We start from the raw sequence: 16944 nt of genomic DNA, 5'->3' as shown, positions 1-16944 counted from the left end.
ATTTTATGGTCACTTACAGAAGAATGTATGGAAAGGAAAAAGCAGAGAAAGAAAGGGAGAAGGGGAAGAGTTGTGGGGAAAAGAAGTAGAGGGTCAGGAAGGATACGGGAAGAGGTCCAGAGGGAACAGGAAAAGCAAATGCAGATGAGGAAAAGGAACCAGAAAAGTTACACAACCTGCAGGGGCCTTAGAAATGAGCTAGGCTTGCTTCTTCATTTTAAGTGAAATTAGTGGCCCAAAGAAGTTAAGTGGTTTGACCAAGTTCAGTGCCAGGACTTTAAGCCAAATTTTTCTAGCTTCTAAGCAAGGAAAACACATAAAGAGAAGGTCTGTGAAAGGGGATGGTTTGGAAAGAAGTGACGGGAGGGATGAGCGGGAGGGTGGACAGAGAGAGAGAGGCAGAAAGATACATAGACACACCATACACGCACATGCACACACACACACACGCTAAGCAGTGAGTTCTAAAGCAGGTATTTAATTAAACACTGTTTGTCACACCCCGACACTGCTACACATAACTAAAGTTTGGAGACCCCTGCCTTAAGCCCAGTACTTCTCAACTCTACTATGCCTAGAAATCACCTGGAGATCTTGTTAAAGTGCAGATTCTGGTTTTGTAATGCGGGGTGGTTCTGAGATTCTGAATGTCTAACAACTCCTCGGTGATGCTGATGCAACGTGTTCAAGGACCACTCTTGGAGTCAGAAGGCCCTACACCAGCAGTTCTCAGAGTGTGGTCCCTGGACCACAATGATGAATTCACCATCAGCTGATGAATGCACCACCAGCATTGCCTAAGAACTTGCTAGAAATGCATATTCTCAGGCCCCATCCCATACCTACTGAATCAGAGGCTCTGGGGCTGAGGCCCAGAAATCTGTGTTTTAACAAGCTCTCCAGGTAATTCTGGTGCATATTAAAGTTTGGAACCATTGCACTAGGCCATAATGTCTCCTATCACCTTGTTGCCTGTAATTGGCTAAACAAGTGTGGCAGTACTTTATATTCAAGTCATTACTTTTCACTGGGCTATCTGAACTTTCTTCTAGGAATTATCAACATTCCAGTAATTCTTTTCAGACACCCTTAAGATTTGGGAATGACACCGAGATCATGAGGCTCAAATGTGATGTGTAATTAAGGAAGTATTTTCTGAGGCCTCCTTTATTAGGCTCAGCTTGGTTTCCTCTAATTGGCTTAGACTTCCACACCTGGAGCTGGACTAAGAGATGTCCCCTCAAACTTTTTTCTTGGAGTAAAATATCTCCTTTAGCTCACCCCCACTTGCCCAATCTAGGCCCCTATACCAGGTCCTGGATTCCTCAGAACGTAGGTTAATCCCAGGAACTTTTGAATCTGGCCCCCTGTCTGAATGGAAATAACAGGATGGGGCTCCCCAAAGCTCCAGACTCAGCAGCCCTGGTCTTCCCAGCCCCTGCAGTCATGAGCTCTGATGCAGAGATGGCCATTTTTGGAGAAGCAGCTCCCTACCTGTGGAAATCAGAGAAGGAGAGAATCGAGGCTCAAAATCGCCCATTTGATTCTAATAAAGCTTGCTTTGCAGTGGATGATAAGGAATTTTATGTGAAAGGTATGATCCAGAGCAAGGAAAATGACAAAGTCACAGTCGAGACCCTCGACAACCGGGTAAGTGTTGATCTCAGATGTCCTTGCTAACATGGGCATCCCCCTTTGCCTTTGGAGTAGAATAGTAGAAATTGCATGCTGGCCCATAGGAATCTGAAGATAGAACAAGACTCACATTGATCTACTCTGAGTGAAGTCACAGGTAAAAACTGCCATGGCACATACCTTTCCTCTGGCTCTTTCCTTCGAGGACTTGTGCTTTGAGAGTTTTTATGATGTTTGCTTTGGAGAAAGGGGAAGGTGGTGGTGGAAGAGTTTGGACTGTTTAAGGGAGAGATTGATACAGATTGCTGCTGGATGGGCGAATATACCAAATAGAACTCTCTAGGCTGCAGAGTGACTTACAGAGGGAGCTCCAGAGGCAATGCCTAATTTAATGCAGAGAATTACAGAGCACCATTCAATTCAATCCTTACTGGACACGCACCATGTCTAGGTCACAGTGTCTATCACTCTGCAAATATGAGCAAATCTCAGTCCCGCTTCCCCAAAGTTTATCATCTATTGTAGGAATCAAGAGTACATGGTGGGTATGGGGACTTCCCTGGTGGCACAGAGGTTAAGAATCCGCCTGCCGATGCAGGGGACACGGGGTCAATCCCCGGTCCCAGAAGATCCCACATGCCGCGGAGCAACTAAGCCCATGTTCCACAACTACTGAGCCTGCACTCTAGAGCCCGCGAGCCACAACTACTCAGCCCGTGCGCCACAACTACTGAAGCCCGTGTGCCTAGAGCCTGTGCTCTGCAACAAGAGAAGCCATGACAATGAGAAGACCGTGCACTGCAACGAAGAGTAGCCCCCACTCGCCACAACTAGAGAAAAGCCCGTGTGCAGTAAGGAAGACCCAACGCAGCCAAAAATAAATAAATAAAATAATTTTTTAATAAAAGAGTACATGGTAGGTATGAATCGCAGTTCACAAATTCAAGCATACAAGACAGATGATGATGACGATGATGATGATGATGATTGTTATTATTAAACTTAACCTCTGGTGTCAGCCTCTTTTCACAGGGAAGGAAATAAATTTTCTGGAGTTACTATTGGGGTCCCCTCCCCAGAGCCATGCCACATTTTCAGTAATACCACATGGGGTGTCACTGCCCCCCTGAAGGATTGCTAAGAAACAAGCCCCAGTTTCTTTCTTTTTTTTTTTTGGAAAATATTTTTTTATCCAGTGTTTAAGTAAGATTAAAAACTACAAGATTTTGCTTGCAGCTGATGAGCAAGAAGAGAAAAGTTAAACCCAAATTATCATCTGATTGGCTAGTTAAAACGCTCTGACTCAAGATCAAATTATTCAGTGACACACCAGTTACTTTGTGTGGGCTGAGGAGTTCTGGAGCAAAACAGCCCTAAACAAAACATATCATCTGAGAGCACAGGGCTAATGGGCATATGAAATACTAAACAAGAAAGCTGATAAAGGGAGGCTGTCGCAGACCTTTTGCTATTTTAGGCTTCTAGCAGTTGGTTACCATATACAAGGACCTAGCAGCCAGTTATTTTATCTCTTGACTTATCTGAGGTTAAACAACTTTAACCCACTAAGCAGGAATAAAGAGACACTTTGTAGATGAGTTGGAAAACATAAAGCAGTCCCACTTCTCCAGTAGAATTTCAGTTGAATTAAATCATAAGAGAAACAATGATTACTGCACATATTGTCCTTGTCACACTGCATCTGTTGAGTAGAATTTCCATTCCAAGTGTTGTTTTCATCTTCACCATCGTCTTGAGTCCTCAATCTGTATATCTTGCCCTCCTTTTTAAAGTCTTCCCCCCATTTCTCCAGCACTCTTTTTCTGACTGGTTCCCTTTTTTCTGAGTTGCTAGAGGATGCAAGGTTTGAGGATTCCAATGATGCTGCTCTCACCGAGGTCTGTGCAGGAGGAGGATTACCAAATAAGAAGTTGCTAATCAATCTCCAGATGGCAAGGAATGGGTAAAGTACTGTCCCCAAGAATGTCCAAAAGTCGCCACTGGAAGAATGTACCATGGATGTAGTTGGTCTTCCTGCTGGCAACAGTACCACTGAAGCACTTGGGGCAAGTTCCAAATCCAGTAATTTCTTTTTATAATCTTCTTTGGTAAATTCCCTCCTGGGAAACATTGTTGCTAATGAAAAATTACCGTAAGTGTTGCCAACAGTCTGTGCAGCAAACTGCCTTGCTTCTTCTAGAGGAGCATCAGAAGGGAACTGATTTGTGAAGGAAGAACCATCAGGAAGACGGAATTGAATTCTCTCAACACTGCTTCTTTCTGTTGTGGAAGAGTCTCTCTTGACTTCCATTTCTGCCTGTTTGGCCAGCAGGGCAGCAACTTTAGCAGCTTCTACTTCTTCCTTTGTCTTTGCAAAACGAGCAGCTCTCTCTGCGTGGTCCAGTGCAATCTTCTGTTTTATACGCTCTCGAGCTGCCCTATCTTCTGCCTTTTCTCTGTTCCTTTCCTCTAACACTCTTTTTGTTAATTCTTCTTCTTGCTTTCTTTTATAATCCAACATTTCTTTTCCAGTTTTCCTCCTCTCAATTTCCTCCTTAATCTCTCTCTGTTCTTCCTCTTTCCTTTTCTCTTCTCTCTTTTCTTCAAGATTTTTGGTTAGTCTTTCCACTCTGACGGTGAGCTCCTCTGTAGGTCTCTGATTTGAACATCCACCAGGCTCTGGAGACACAGTGGCCTGGCCTGAAATTTCTCCTCCTGTTGCAGAATCTGACTTTGTATCAGAAGTGGGTGGTGTCTCACAGAGCTCTACATTTCTGGACTGACAGTTTTCAGAAGTGTTGTTCTGATCAAATGAGGTGGATGGAGTAGAGACTGAACTTTCTCACTGGCCACTATTTGCCACTGATATTTCACCTTTTAACGAGTGCATCTGCCGGACTTTGTGGATTCTGGTAACAAGTTCATCTGCAGGAACACTTCCTGCTATTACTTCCAAGGGAATTCCACTGTCTCCAATAAAGAAACTGGATGGAACACACACTACAGGATAGATCTGTGAAAACTGTAGGCAGGCTTCACTTTTGGTATCGATTTTCACAGCAACAAAACTGTTTGAAGATGCTTCTGTCACTTTCTCATCTTCCCAACTTGCAGCCATCTGTGTAGCCTGTTCATCATCACCTGCCACGAACACCACGAAGACCGCGCCGCTCCTCTTGGCCGACGCGATGGCGGCCGGAATGGCGCCCTGGAACCACAGCATCGCTGCCCTCGGGCACAGGCGCTCGCTCGGCGTGTTGCCGCCTCGGTCCCGGAGCCGGCCCCGCCCTCTCCGTCTTTGGGCCCCCGCGGACTGCCTCCAGCTCCGTACCGGCGCGCAGGCCCGTCAGCGGCTCCCAGGACGCATGCAAATGCTCAGGCCGAGGCGCGCCCCGCGACGCATGACGCCACGGGTCGCCGTTGCCAGCGCGCCCCCGTCCTTTGTCTCGTTGGCAAGTCGGTGCGTGCGGGAGCCCGGGGGACTGCAGGCCCTGCAGTCCCGGAAGTGGAAGGAGCGCCCCAGTTTCTGAACCTTCAGGACACACAGATTTTTCCATCTTCCTTTTGCTATTTTGTATGTCCCTCTATCTCTAGTTTAGGGTGGTGGGGCAGAAGGGCTTCCTTTCCTCAAGAGATCTGGTCTATATCAACAAATCTCCTCCCTTTTATCTTTTCGGTAAAACCCTCAAAGCTCTTCTGAGGATTCGGGCTTTTGGAAAACAAATGATAGAAAGGCTTACAGGCTCTCTCGCTTTTATGCCCTATTTTCTACCTTTCCTGAGTAATGGAGTGCCAGTTGTATGCTTAAAGGGGAGGGAAAACAGAGAGGGGAAAATTAGGTAATAGTCTCAAAATACTGTTCAGGCATGGACCATGCTTCAAGTCCAAATGTTTTAACTATTAGGGCAGCGGTGCAAGGAATTCTGGAAGCCTTGAAAAGACAGGGGAGAGCAGAAACAGGTCATGGAAGAGGTGACACTTCAGAAGAGCTTTGAAGGTTGCTAGATGTAATTTCAATGTAGATATATTCCAGACAAAGGGACCCACATGAGCAGAGGTATTGAGGTGGAGATTTACAGAATACACTGGAAGAGTTTTTTTCCAATCTTCCAAGCTTGATCTCATTTCAGCACTCATAGCAAATGGGGTAAACAGAGGAAAGCTGCTGTGGCCTTGGCCATCCTGAGTTCCACCTGGCCACCCTGAGGCTGAAGGGCTCTATAACTTTGCACACCTGTAACCCTCTTCTGGCACACAGAATGGCATGCTGACTTGGGGGCATCAGACCAGAACTGGTTATACAGTTTGACCAGTCTTAGATTTATCAAGAACAGTTATTTACGGATCATCTCTGGGCACAGAAATGATCCATAAAGTTAACCACGGTAATGGGGTAATCTCACCACAGTATCTCACCATTTTCACCCCACTGGTAGGTCACCACATCGGCTATCCCACTCATCATGTGATTTTTCCTCTCAATATCCAGACACTCACTCCGAACAGTGACCAAGTCTTCCCCATGAACCCTCCCAAATTTGACAAGATCGAGGACATGGCCATGATGACCCACCTACACGAGCCAGGAGTGCTGTACAACCTCAAAGAGCGTTACACAGCCTGGATGATCTACGTGAGTACCCTTCAACCTCTCTTTATTCCATTTCCTTCTCTTAGTAAAGTCAAGATCCATAGGTTGAATTTTCTGATTTTCTCAGACCTACTCAGGCCTCTTCTGTGTCACCGTCAACACCTACCAGTGGCTGCCGGTGTACAACCCTGAGGTGGTGACGGCCTACAGAGGCAAAAAGCACCAGGAGGCCCCGCCCCACATCTTCTCCATCTCTGACAACGCCTATCAGTTCATGTTGACTGGTGAGTAATTTCTTTAATCCATATTTTAAAAAATATTTTTAGTGAAGTATTCAAGTCCTTTAACTGCACTGGTTCTTAGGTAATTACTCGAGCCCTTCACAGGCTTTGGTCATCCAAACGGTGCAGTGACCAAAGTGACCTCAGTAGATTCAGAGGATGTCAGGATGGAAAGCCAGGGCGCAGTATCTTCCATTACCAGTCACGGTTCTTAAGCCAGAGCTTGGGACTGAAGCCACACTAAGTACATGCTTCTCTGGGGGTGGATGTGAAGCACAAGGAGATGCGCTGCCCCCACCTCCAAAGAAACCCTCAACAGGAACACACTTGGAAGAGAGACTATATTAGTAGCCACTTAGGAATGCAAAGTTGGAGAAATGGGCACAGCAACTTCCCTTCACCTGTTTTCTCAGGCTCCCTCTTTCTCCTCCTTAAATTTCCAGAATAGCAGATGAAATAGCAGAGATGTGGTAATACTGTCACCCTTGTCATGCCTAACATCACTTCGGTCTGTTCAACTTTCACTTGATTTGACTTGGTGCAGAGAGAAGAAGTAGAAGCAAGCATCTGAGATCTGAAGATGCTTAAAAGTCATCCAGGACAATGTTGCCCAAACTTCAGCCATTCCAATGTCACATTCGCAATCCTGGCCATTTCTGCATATTTAAAATCTTTTCTTATAGTGACTGAAGTTCCATGCATTTCAAAAAGGAAGAATAGGGAATTCCCTGGCGGTCCAATGGTTAAGACTCTGTGCTTCCACTGCAGGGGACACGGATTCGATACCTGGTCAGGGAACTAAGATCCCACATGCCACGTGGCGTGGCCAAAAATAAAAATAAAATAGGAACCGAACAAATCTGCCCTTTGATCTGGAGGAAAACTATTTTTTAAAAAAAGGAAGAATAATATCACTATTAGTATTAGTTTCTTAGGACTGCCGTAACCAAGTACTACACACTGGGTGGCCTAAGCAACAGAAATGCTTTGTGTCACAGCTCTGGAGCCTGGAAGTCTGAGATCAAGGTGTCAGCAGGGTTGGTTCCCTCTGAGGGCCGAGAGGGAGAATGTGGTCCAGGCCACTCTCCCAGCTTCCGGTGGTTTGCTGGCCATCCTTGCCATCCCTTGGCTTATAGACTCATCACCTTGATCTGCACTTTCATCTTCACATTGTGTTCTCATCTGTCTCCAAATTTCTCTTTTTATAAGGACACCAGTCATATTGGATTAGGGGCCCACCTACTCCAGTATGACCTCATCTTCACTAATTACATCTGCAATGACTCTATTTCCAAATAAGGTCACATTTTGAGGTACTGGGGGTTAGTTAGGGCCTCAACATATTAGTTTGTTGGGGGGAACACAATTCAACCTATAACACTCTTGTAAATGGAAAATCACGGTCACTGTCCACAAGTAGAAAGTAAAGGTGAAAGAAAAAGGCAATGACAACAAATCAGTGTCCATAAATTCTAATTAGAAGCTGTGGCTTCTTACAAGTTCTAAGTCTGAGACTTGCTTTCTTTGTTGAAAAGGGAGATAAGAAAGTGCTATTGAGGAGGTAAAGATCTGTGAACACGAATAACTTCCACACTGTGGGACTCACCGTTCACTTCCCATGCTGCCCACGTTACACATCCAGCATTTGGGAAATCTGCACAAATTGTCTCCAAGAAGATTCGACATGCCCAAATCATCACACCACTAGTTAATGGCAAAGCCAGAACTAGAACTCATGGGCTCTGTCTACCCCCAATGTTGCCTGATTTGTATATCCTGCCTGTATGTTGTTTATTTATTCTGTCCTGCTTCCTTCTGCATTTCTAGATCGAGAAAACCAGTCCGTCCTCATCGCGTGAGTAACCTGTGTTGTTGCCATGATGACTTGGAAGGGGCTGTCCATTCCTTCTGCTCTCCTTTAGCTCACTTACTTTTTAAAAAAAAATTATTTTATTGAAGTATACTTGATTTACAATGTTGTATTAATGTCTGCTGTACAGCAAAGTGATTCAGTTATACACATATATTCCTTTTCATATTCTTTTCCATTTTGTTTTATCACAAGGTATTGAATATAGTTCCCTGTGCAATGCAGTAGGACCTTGTTGGTTATGCATTCTATATCTAATAGTTTGCATCTACTCATCCCAAACTCTCAATCCATTTGTCCTCCATTCCCCCTTTCCTTGGTCCCCTTGGCAATTACAAGTCTGTTCTCTATGTCTGTGTATCTCACTTTATTTTATTTTATTTTACTTTATTATATTTTATTTATTTTTGGGTGCGTCGGGTCTTAGTTGCAGCACTCGGGATCTTTTGTTGGGGCGTGTGGGCTCTTCGCTGTGGTGTACAGGCTTCTCTCTAGTTGTGGCAGGCGGGTTTTCTCTTCTCTAGTTGTGGCACACAGGCTCCAGAGTGCGTGGGCTCTGTAGTTGTGGCACGCGGGCACCAGAGCACGTGGGCTCTGTAGTTTGTGGCACGTGGGCTCTAATTGAGGCGCGCAAGCTCAGTAGTTATGGTGTGCAGGCTCGGTTGCCCCACGGCATGTGGGATCTTAGTTCCCTGACCAGGGATTGAACCCGCGTCCCTTGCATTGCAAGGTGGGTTCTTTACCACTGGACCACCAGGGAAGTCCCTCTCACTTACTTTTAAATCAACAGTGGAGAATCCGGGGCTGGGAAGACAGTGAACACCAAGCGTGTGATACAGTACTTTGCAGCAATTGCGGTCACTGGGGAGAAGAGGAAGGCGCAGTGGCCGGGCAAGATGCAGGTGAGCAGCTTCCTGCACCTGGAAGGCTTGCTGGAATGAGTATAACTGAAACCCCAGGTGAGCCCCAAGTGTCCGCAGGGCTTTGTGCTCAGCAGAGATGCACAGCACGAGGTCCTGCCCCAGGGGGTGTTTACGGGGCAAGGCAGGAAATGGCTTCACCTTGTGGACTCGGGCTCTAGCACCAGCTCCATCAGCAACAGCCGAGTGACCTTGAACAACTCCACATCCTCCTTTGGCGAAGGAATGGTTTAGGCCAGTGGTTCTCAAACTGGAGTGCACGTCAGAATCACCAGGAGGGTTTGTTAACAACGGATTGCTGGTCCCCAGGCCCAGAATTTCTGACTGAAATTCCTGTCTCACATTCAAAATCCTGGCATGTTGCATTTCTGTCATGTTCCCATTGTTCATGCCCTGTCCAGGGATCACACTTTGAGAACCACTGGGCTGGACAGTAGTTTCCAAACAGCTCTGAAGTCAGAAAGGCAAGCAATCATGTGGGGAAGGGGGAAAGGTGAAAACTCTGCTTTCTATAAGTGGATTTCTACGTAATAATTCTCACAAAATATTTTATGCAACTTAAACATTGTTTTGAGAACCACTGTTTCTGTCATGTGGGTCACTTTCATTGCTCAGTCTGTTTCTACTTCTGAACCCGAATATCTGTACAAATGGGTCCTGGTGCATGCAGGAACAGAGGTCTATATTTTACAAATCCATAATTTATAATAAAATGTTATCAGAGAAGAAAGGCCATCTGGGAGATTGAGAGGTAGCGGGTAGGGCTCCAACCTGGAATCTGGTGTGGCCAGAAGCCACTTTGATGCTGTGCTAAGACTCCTTCTACGAGGGACCTTGAAGCCTCCTTGGGTGGGGTGGAGATGGGCCTGTGGGTACTCAGCACAACTGTACCTGCCACCAGCCTGAGCTGGGCGACATCTCTCCCTGGGACCTTCCCAGAGCATCCACACTTTTGAGTCACTGGGAAGTTACTTTGGAAGACGTCCAACGTCCTCTCTTTTCCTCTTCTCACATATTATTAGGGAACCCTGGAAGACCAGATCATCCAGGCCAACCCCCTCCTGGAGGCCTTTGGAAATGCCAAGACCGTGAGGAATGACAACTCCTTGAGATTCGTTAAGACTCAGTCCAATTGTCAATGACCCCCAGAAAGAAAACCCTCTCCTCCAATGCTGAATATGAAAATTGGCCACATAAACTAGGATATACCTGGCCTTAGTCTACCCCCAAGCGCTTCAGATCAAGCTGCCCAACCGGGATATTCTGATAACCCTTCAAAGAACATTTTGTCTTATTCCCAGCCGAAGGAAGATTTAGCTGTCCTTCCCTAACTAATCAGCATCACCTCAGAGCCTCCTGAAGTCACAAGGATTCAAGATTCAAATTCCACAAGTACAAAATGACTTCTCTGTGCTAAAATTGGTCTCTTCAGGTGGAAGCATTTTAAAATACATAAGTCCATTGAACAGTATCCACTGACTTATTAGCCATGAAAACCTTAGTGTGACGTTAGTTAGCAGATCTGACCTTCTCCAAGTCAGGAGGTGCTGGGAGGAGGGAAAACCTGTTGGAGGCAGCAGAGCTCAAAAATTGGGAAGAAGTTGAAACTGAAGATACTGAAGGATATGTCCCATCCTTCAATGTTTCACTTAGGATTAGCTCAACCAAAGAGGCATTTACTTCTGACACTGGCAAATAAACAAGTATCCAGTCTCCTATCTAATTTCACTGGCCAGTAGAGCAAGTACCCAGAGGCACTTGCATTCAGCAGCTAGAACTCCTGAAGAGCGAACACATAATTCACATAAACCTACACTGGTCCTTCATTAACTCTTCTTAGGCTTCATTCAGAGAATACTGAGAATACTACTGAGGATGTACTACATTCCAGGGTCTGTGGGTGAACAAGCAAGGCAATATTTTTGCCCTCCAATTGGCTCACAGAGTGGTAGCGACCAATTAAGCAGATGATGTAAGAAGGGAGTATACACACACACATATATACTATATATAATTTCACCCCTCACTCCCCAAGATTGGGGGAACCCAAGTGCTGGGTGGGTCTTTGGGGAGCCAGGAGGCCTGACCTGGGAGCTAGGTTTGCATGTAGTAAGTAGTAAGGAAAACTGAGGCAAGAAATCTCAGAAGTAACATCCAGAGGCAAAAAAGAAGTCAGGTAGTCCAACCAGGTTATCAGTTCAAAGGTGTTACAAAGAGTTTGAGCAGGATAAAGACCAAGGAGACAGTCAGATGTGAGGTGGTCCCAAACAGAGACTTGAGAGGGAGCCTGCAGGCATCCCCAGAGCTGTGGGAACAGGGCCAGGTGCTTTGGGCAGAGCTACCTGAGTCTTGGCTGAGCCAGCGTGGGGACCAGATGCCAAGCAAACAGAGAGGAGGAAGGTCCTCATGCTTCTGGCATCACCTCCTCCGTGAGCCTACACAGCCCACCCATCCTCAGTAGTACCTAACAGAAGCTGGCTACAGTACCATAGAAAGAAAATAACTGTGTTTTTCAATCTGTCTTTGGACAGGGGACGTTCATTCGCATTCACTTTGGAGCCACAGGAAAGCTGGTGTCAGCGGACATTGAAACCTGTGAGTCCAAACACTCTATCTGGCACCTTGGCTTTGGCCACAGAGGCATCTCCTGGGGACCCTAAAATCACATCGTTTTTTGTTATCTTAGATCTCTTAGAAAAATCCAGGGTGGCATTTCAGTTATCCCGTGAGAGAGGCTATCATATTTTTTACCAAATCATGTCAAACAAGAAGCCGGAACTTATGGGTAAGTTCCTTGGTTATCATTCTCATCTTCCAAATCGATCACATTGGAAAAAAACTCAGAGTCAGTTGTGCATAAGATGCTAAAGGGATCCTTCTGCTTCACAGACCTGCTTCTCATTTCAACCAACCCCTTTGACTTCCCCTTTGTGAGCCAAGGAGAGGTCACCGTGGCCAGTATTGATGACAGTGAGGAATTGTTGGCCACTGATGTAAGTATTTTGTGTGTTTATTTACTTAAGTAAGGAATTTTTGAATTTATGAACTGAGAGGTACCCATGATCTCAGGAGGAAGCTGGGATGCAGGGATGCTCAGTGATTAGACCCAAGAGCTCAGAGAATTAGTACAGATCACACCCCTCCCCCACTTGGTTCCATTTCAGAAGATTCCAGGAAATGGGAATACAGAAAGTTCTCCAAATAAGGCCTTCAGTTCCATTCTCCAGCTTTTTAGAGTAAATGTTTGCATGGATAAGGTCTTTAAAGTTTTTGTTGGAAGTTTCCAGGGTACAAAACCATCTACATGGTTCTTTTAAGAAAATCTAGAAAATACAGAATAGTCTAAAGCAGGAGAAAACAGTCCCGCTCTGCAGCAGCTGTTCCATTCCTCTGGCTACCTGCCACCTGGGGCTCACAGTAGGCACCCACCTCCTCAACACACCAGTCAGGCCTCTGGCCTTTAGCTTTGGGGAGTATCTCCAGGGTCAATAACCATAAAATTAACTGAGTGCATTGAGCACTCACGCATGCTAGGAACTGAGAAAAGAGCTTTGCCTCAACAAAACCTCTGGGATCAGCACCACTGCTACCCCCGTTTCATAAAGGTAGAAGCTGAGTCTTAGGAAAAAAACACACGATTTGCATGAAGACAGTTTGTAAACGACGGTCTGAACCCAGATCTGCCCAACCCCAGAACTTACATTTTTAACCCTAACCCTAAGACCCTGACCCTGACCCTGACCCTGGCCCTGGCCCTAACCCTAACCCTAACCCTAACCTCATAGTGTTGCTGACCCTTCCATTGATATAATTGTATGTAATTGAACTTATTCAATAAATCTATTAAACACCTGCCCTCTGCCCAACACCCTCCCAGGTGTTGGAAATGCAATGAAAATACTCCATAAGATGCGCACCTGGTGGGCACATTGTTAACAAAAGACTTTTACATTTTCACCAGTAGTTTCTACTTAAGGTCATCACTTGCCAATTAATGACCATGCTGTTTAGGAAGCGCATTAAAAACCCAGGAGTCACGGTTCCCGGCAGGCTCTCCCGTTCTCCCTCGGCCACTCTTCCACCCTCTCTAGGTTTCAGTTTCCAGGAACTCGAGCCTATTGAGAGAGTGAGGAAATAGCTAATCTGGTTTTTGGATGATAGACCATAAACCAGATTTAAAGAAAAATATGTCATTGCTGGTTTTCATTGAAACAGACAGGTATAATGAAGGAAGGAACCCCTCTGGCCCTCCAGGGGTTGCCTGGGAACCTAGTCTATGAAATACTTATACATCAAGAGATGGCTCTGAGCTGGAATTCTACAAAAGAAGAGTAGAGCAACCCAGTACAGCTTTATACCCCCTCAGCCGCAGGAGGAGAATGGCTGCAGGCTACTGAAAGCCAGCAGCATTGACAAATGAACTCCCCCCAGCCTTTGCCAAACTACACTGGTACCTCTGAGTTCTCTGTTTCCTTCTCTATTCTGACTCTTTTCTCAATAAATCCACATTTCTTAATATAGTGTCACAGTGGAAGCAAAACAGACCAATTTTCAGACCTCAATTTATAAAGCAAAGGTTCTAGGGGTTTGTTTTTAAATTAAAGGACCACATAAATTGAAAATTTTACAGGTTCTAATTCTTCAGTTCCAAGACACCAAACACACTGCATGCGGTCCCCATGGAAAGGCCCCTCTCAGCAGAAGCGCCACCGATTCCACAATGAAAGGGCAGCAAGGTGCCCTTCTCCCTTCTCTGCTGCCTGGATGGCCCCCATGTTTTTCAATCCATGCCCCCTGGCAAGTTTCTAAGGTGCAATTCTGAGACCCTTCCCTTTCCCATCCCAGCAGGTGGCCAAGGGCCGGCCCGGGCTGGAGACATGCAGGAAGCAGAGCTGGGCCAGCTGGCCAGAGTAGGGTTTGGGGGTTCTCAGCAGGAGAAATCACCATGCAGGATAAATCCCTTGGCCTTGCCATAAGCCAAGGGCAAGTCTCTCAGGGCTACGGGCCCTCTCAGGTTCTCCTTGCAGATACCTCGCGTGGGGCACTTGGCTACTTGGGAAAACCGCGCGGGAGCGAGCTTTACACCAGCAGATGTTTTGTAAAATTGAACGGGGTAGGCTCGGGCCTGTCCTCAAAGCCTCTACTCAAAGGCGAGCCCTTCCTGCGGCCGCCAGGTTAGGGGGCTCCGCGACTGTGCCGAACAGCTCTGGTGTGAGTTGTGGTTCCCTCCTCCACCCACCCCCACGAGCCCCCGTCCCCTTACCTGCGGCCTGCGGCCCTCCGCTCCGCGCTCGGATGCCGCTGGGGTGCCAGGGACCCACGGGAGGGGTCGTTCCCGGCCGCCGCGCGCTGGCTCCCCGGACCCGCGCCGGGTCGCCGGGGGCCGACGGCGAGGAACCCCAGGACGCCCCGCGCCAGGTGCGCTCCGGCCAGGACGCCCACTTCCGGGAGAGGCGCGCAGACCGCCGGCGCGCTCAGGTGAGCCGCAGCCAATGCCGAGCGAGACCCGCCCCGCCGGCGCCGCGTCCGCGCGGCACAGCACGGTCTCGACACTCCGGGCACGGGCGCCTGGGGCCGGGCGTCCCCCCTCCTGCGAGCGCGAGGCAGGAAGCGGCGCCCCTGCGAGGCCGCTAGCGATGCCCCGGCGCGCGGGCCCCTGCGGCGCGGAGACCGCTCCAGGCTGGTCTCAGCGAGGCCAAGGCCGCCAGGACGATCGCTTGCCGGGACCCGGCTCGGGCGGCGGAGCTGCAGGCCCCCGCAAACAACCCAGTTTTTTAAATGGAAAAAGGACTTGAAAAGACCCTTCTCCAGATAAGACATACAAATGGTCAACAAACACCTGAAAAGATGTTAAACATCGTTAGTCACGATGGAAATGCACATTAATAACCACAGCGCCATACCCCTCCACAAACACTAGAAGGCCTATAATCAAGAGAATTAAAAATAACAAATTTTGGCAAAAATGTAGAGACATTGATACAGAGTTTCCCATGGAGAAAATGAATCGGTCCAGGAGATGGATGGTGAGAATATTTGTACAACAATGTGAATGTAGTTAATGCCACAGAACTGTATACTCAAAATGGTTTAAATGTTAAATGTTAGTTTTAATCACAATGAAAAAAATGAATGAAGCACTGATGATACGTGTTAGAACACGGATGAACACTGAAAACATTCTAAGTCAAAGAGCTCATGCAGAAAAGGTCACCCAGATCATACTTAGCTCGTGTGTTTTAAATCCATAAAGGTTTTGAAAATGAGGGAAAGTCTCAATAATGGTTTCAGAAATAGAAAACTGGATCAGAATGGGAAAAGACATTTCCATAGAGTTGCGGAGATGGTGAATGTTGAAGTGGTCCCGTGGATAGGATTATAAGGTGGAACCATAAAATTTCGTCTTTGGGTCTTTATGTGCTGGTTCCCTGGGAGTGGACCCCAGTATTGCATAAAACACACTGGAGTAGTTTATGTGAGGTGGTGTGTTTTGTACTGCTACCTGTAGTTTTTTTATAAACTTGAAATTACTGGGGAGTACATTACTTTTCAAAAGAACCGGGTCAAAACAATGCCCAAAAAAAGCAGAGAAGACATCAAACTTCATAATAGAGGCCAAGCCTTAACCAGATGCGGTTCACCTAAAGTGGTGACGCTCATCATTCTTGTAGGGTCCACACGTTATTAACAGGCACCATGGGAAGGTTATATTAGGAGCCACTGTGTCTTGCGTGCTGTGGATGACCTGGCTGTAGTAGAAACAGTGGGATTTCTGAATTCTAGTTTCCCACATCAAACCACCAAAAACCCTGTTAGAACTAATAAACGAATTCAGTAAAGCTGCAGTGTAAAAAATCAGTACACAAAAATCACTTCTCTTTCTTTTTTTTTTAATAAATTTTTTAAAAAATATTTATTTCTTTATTTATCTTTGGCTGCATTTGGTCTTTGTTGCTGTGCACGGACTTTCTCTAGCTGCGGCAAGCAGGGGCTACTCTTCGTTGCGGTGCACGGGCTTCTCATTGTGGTGGCTTCTCTTGTTGTGGAGCACGGGCTGTAAGACAGCAGGCTTCAGTAGTTGTGGCACACAACCTCAGCAGTTGTCGCTCGCGGGCTCCAGAGCACAGGCTCAGTAGTTGTGGCGCACGGGCTTAGTTGTTCCGAAGCATGTGGGATCTTCCCAGGCCAGGGCTCGAACCCGTGTTCCCTGTATTGGCAGGCAGATTCTTAACCACTGAGCCACAAAGGAAGCCCTAAAAATCACTTGTCTTTCTATACACTAATAATGTGCCATCAGAAAGAGAAATGAAGAAAACAATCCCATTTACAATTGCATCTAAAAAATACCTAGGAATAAATTGAACCAAGGATGTGAAAGCACACTGAAAACTGTAAAACACTGATAAAATAAACTGAACAGACACAAATGAATGGAAAGCTATCCCATGTTCATGGATGCAAAGAACACTGTTAAAATGTCCATTCTACCAAAAGCAATGTTCAAATGCAAAGCAAGCCTGGTCAGAACTCCAATGGCATTCTTCACAGAAATATAGCAATCGTTCCTATCATTTGTGTGGAAACACAAAGGCCCCTGAATAGCCAAAGGGAGTCTGAGAAAGGAGAACAGGTTGGAGGCATCTCCCT

General features: G+C 46.5%; 1 protein-coding gene, 1 long non-coding RNA gene and 1 pseudogene across 4 annotated transcripts in view; 1 reads left to right on the top strand and 2 right to left on the bottom strand.

Moving 5' to 3' along the window:
• The window catches only part of LOC309642227, a 159741-nt gene extending 145054 nt beyond the window's left edge, over window positions 1-14687 (bottom strand). For both annotated transcript variants that reach the window (XR_014253057.1, XR_014253058.1), the window contains exon 1: window positions 14561-14687. This is a non-coding gene — a long non-coding RNA (uncharacterized lncRNA). The remainder of the gene's footprint in view (window positions 1-14560) is intronic.
• On the top strand, window positions 1560-8727 carry LOC309642226 (myosin-13-like). The gene is made up of 4 exons (XM_082423442.1): window positions 1560-1650; window positions 6125-6268; window positions 6354-6510; window positions 8335-8727. Exons 1-4 carry the CDS (start codon window positions 1597-1599, stop codon window positions 8364-8366), a joined length of 387 nt encoding a protein of 128 aa, XP_082279568.1. The 5' UTR covers window positions 1560-1596; the 3' UTR covers window positions 8367-8727.
• Window positions 2791-4937, bottom strand: LOC309642223 (UBX domain-containing protein 4 pseudogene; annotated as a pseudogene). The gene has a single exon. The product of its transcript is annotated as a UBX domain-containing protein 4 pseudogene (transcript).
• Window positions 14688-16944: the final 2257 nt, after the last annotated feature.

Source organism: Balaenoptera physalus (assembly GCF_965194825.1).
Source record: "Balaenoptera physalus genome assembly, chromosome: 14".
NCBI classification, from domain to species: Eukaryota; Metazoa; Chordata; class Mammalia; order Artiodactyla; family Balaenopteridae; genus Balaenoptera; species Balaenoptera physalus.
The sequence above is the reverse complement of the archived record's forward strand: the minus strand, read 5'-3'. Positions and strand labels throughout refer to the sequence as shown.

Bases quoted from the DNA above. Each gene is read 5' to 3' on its own strand.
- LOC309642226 (XM_082423442.1), top strand. From the start codon at position 1,597: ATGATCCAGAGCAAGGAAAATGACAAAGTCACAGTCGAGACCCTCGAC. The intron at 1,651-6,124 runs GTAAGTGTTGAT...CTCAATATCCAG, and splicing joins TCGAGACCCTCGACAACCGG to ACACTCACTCCGAACAGTGA. The intron at 6,269-6,353 runs GTGAGTACCCTT...TGATTTTCTCAG, and splicing joins ACACAGCCTGGATGATCTAC to ACCTACTCAGGCCTCTTCTG.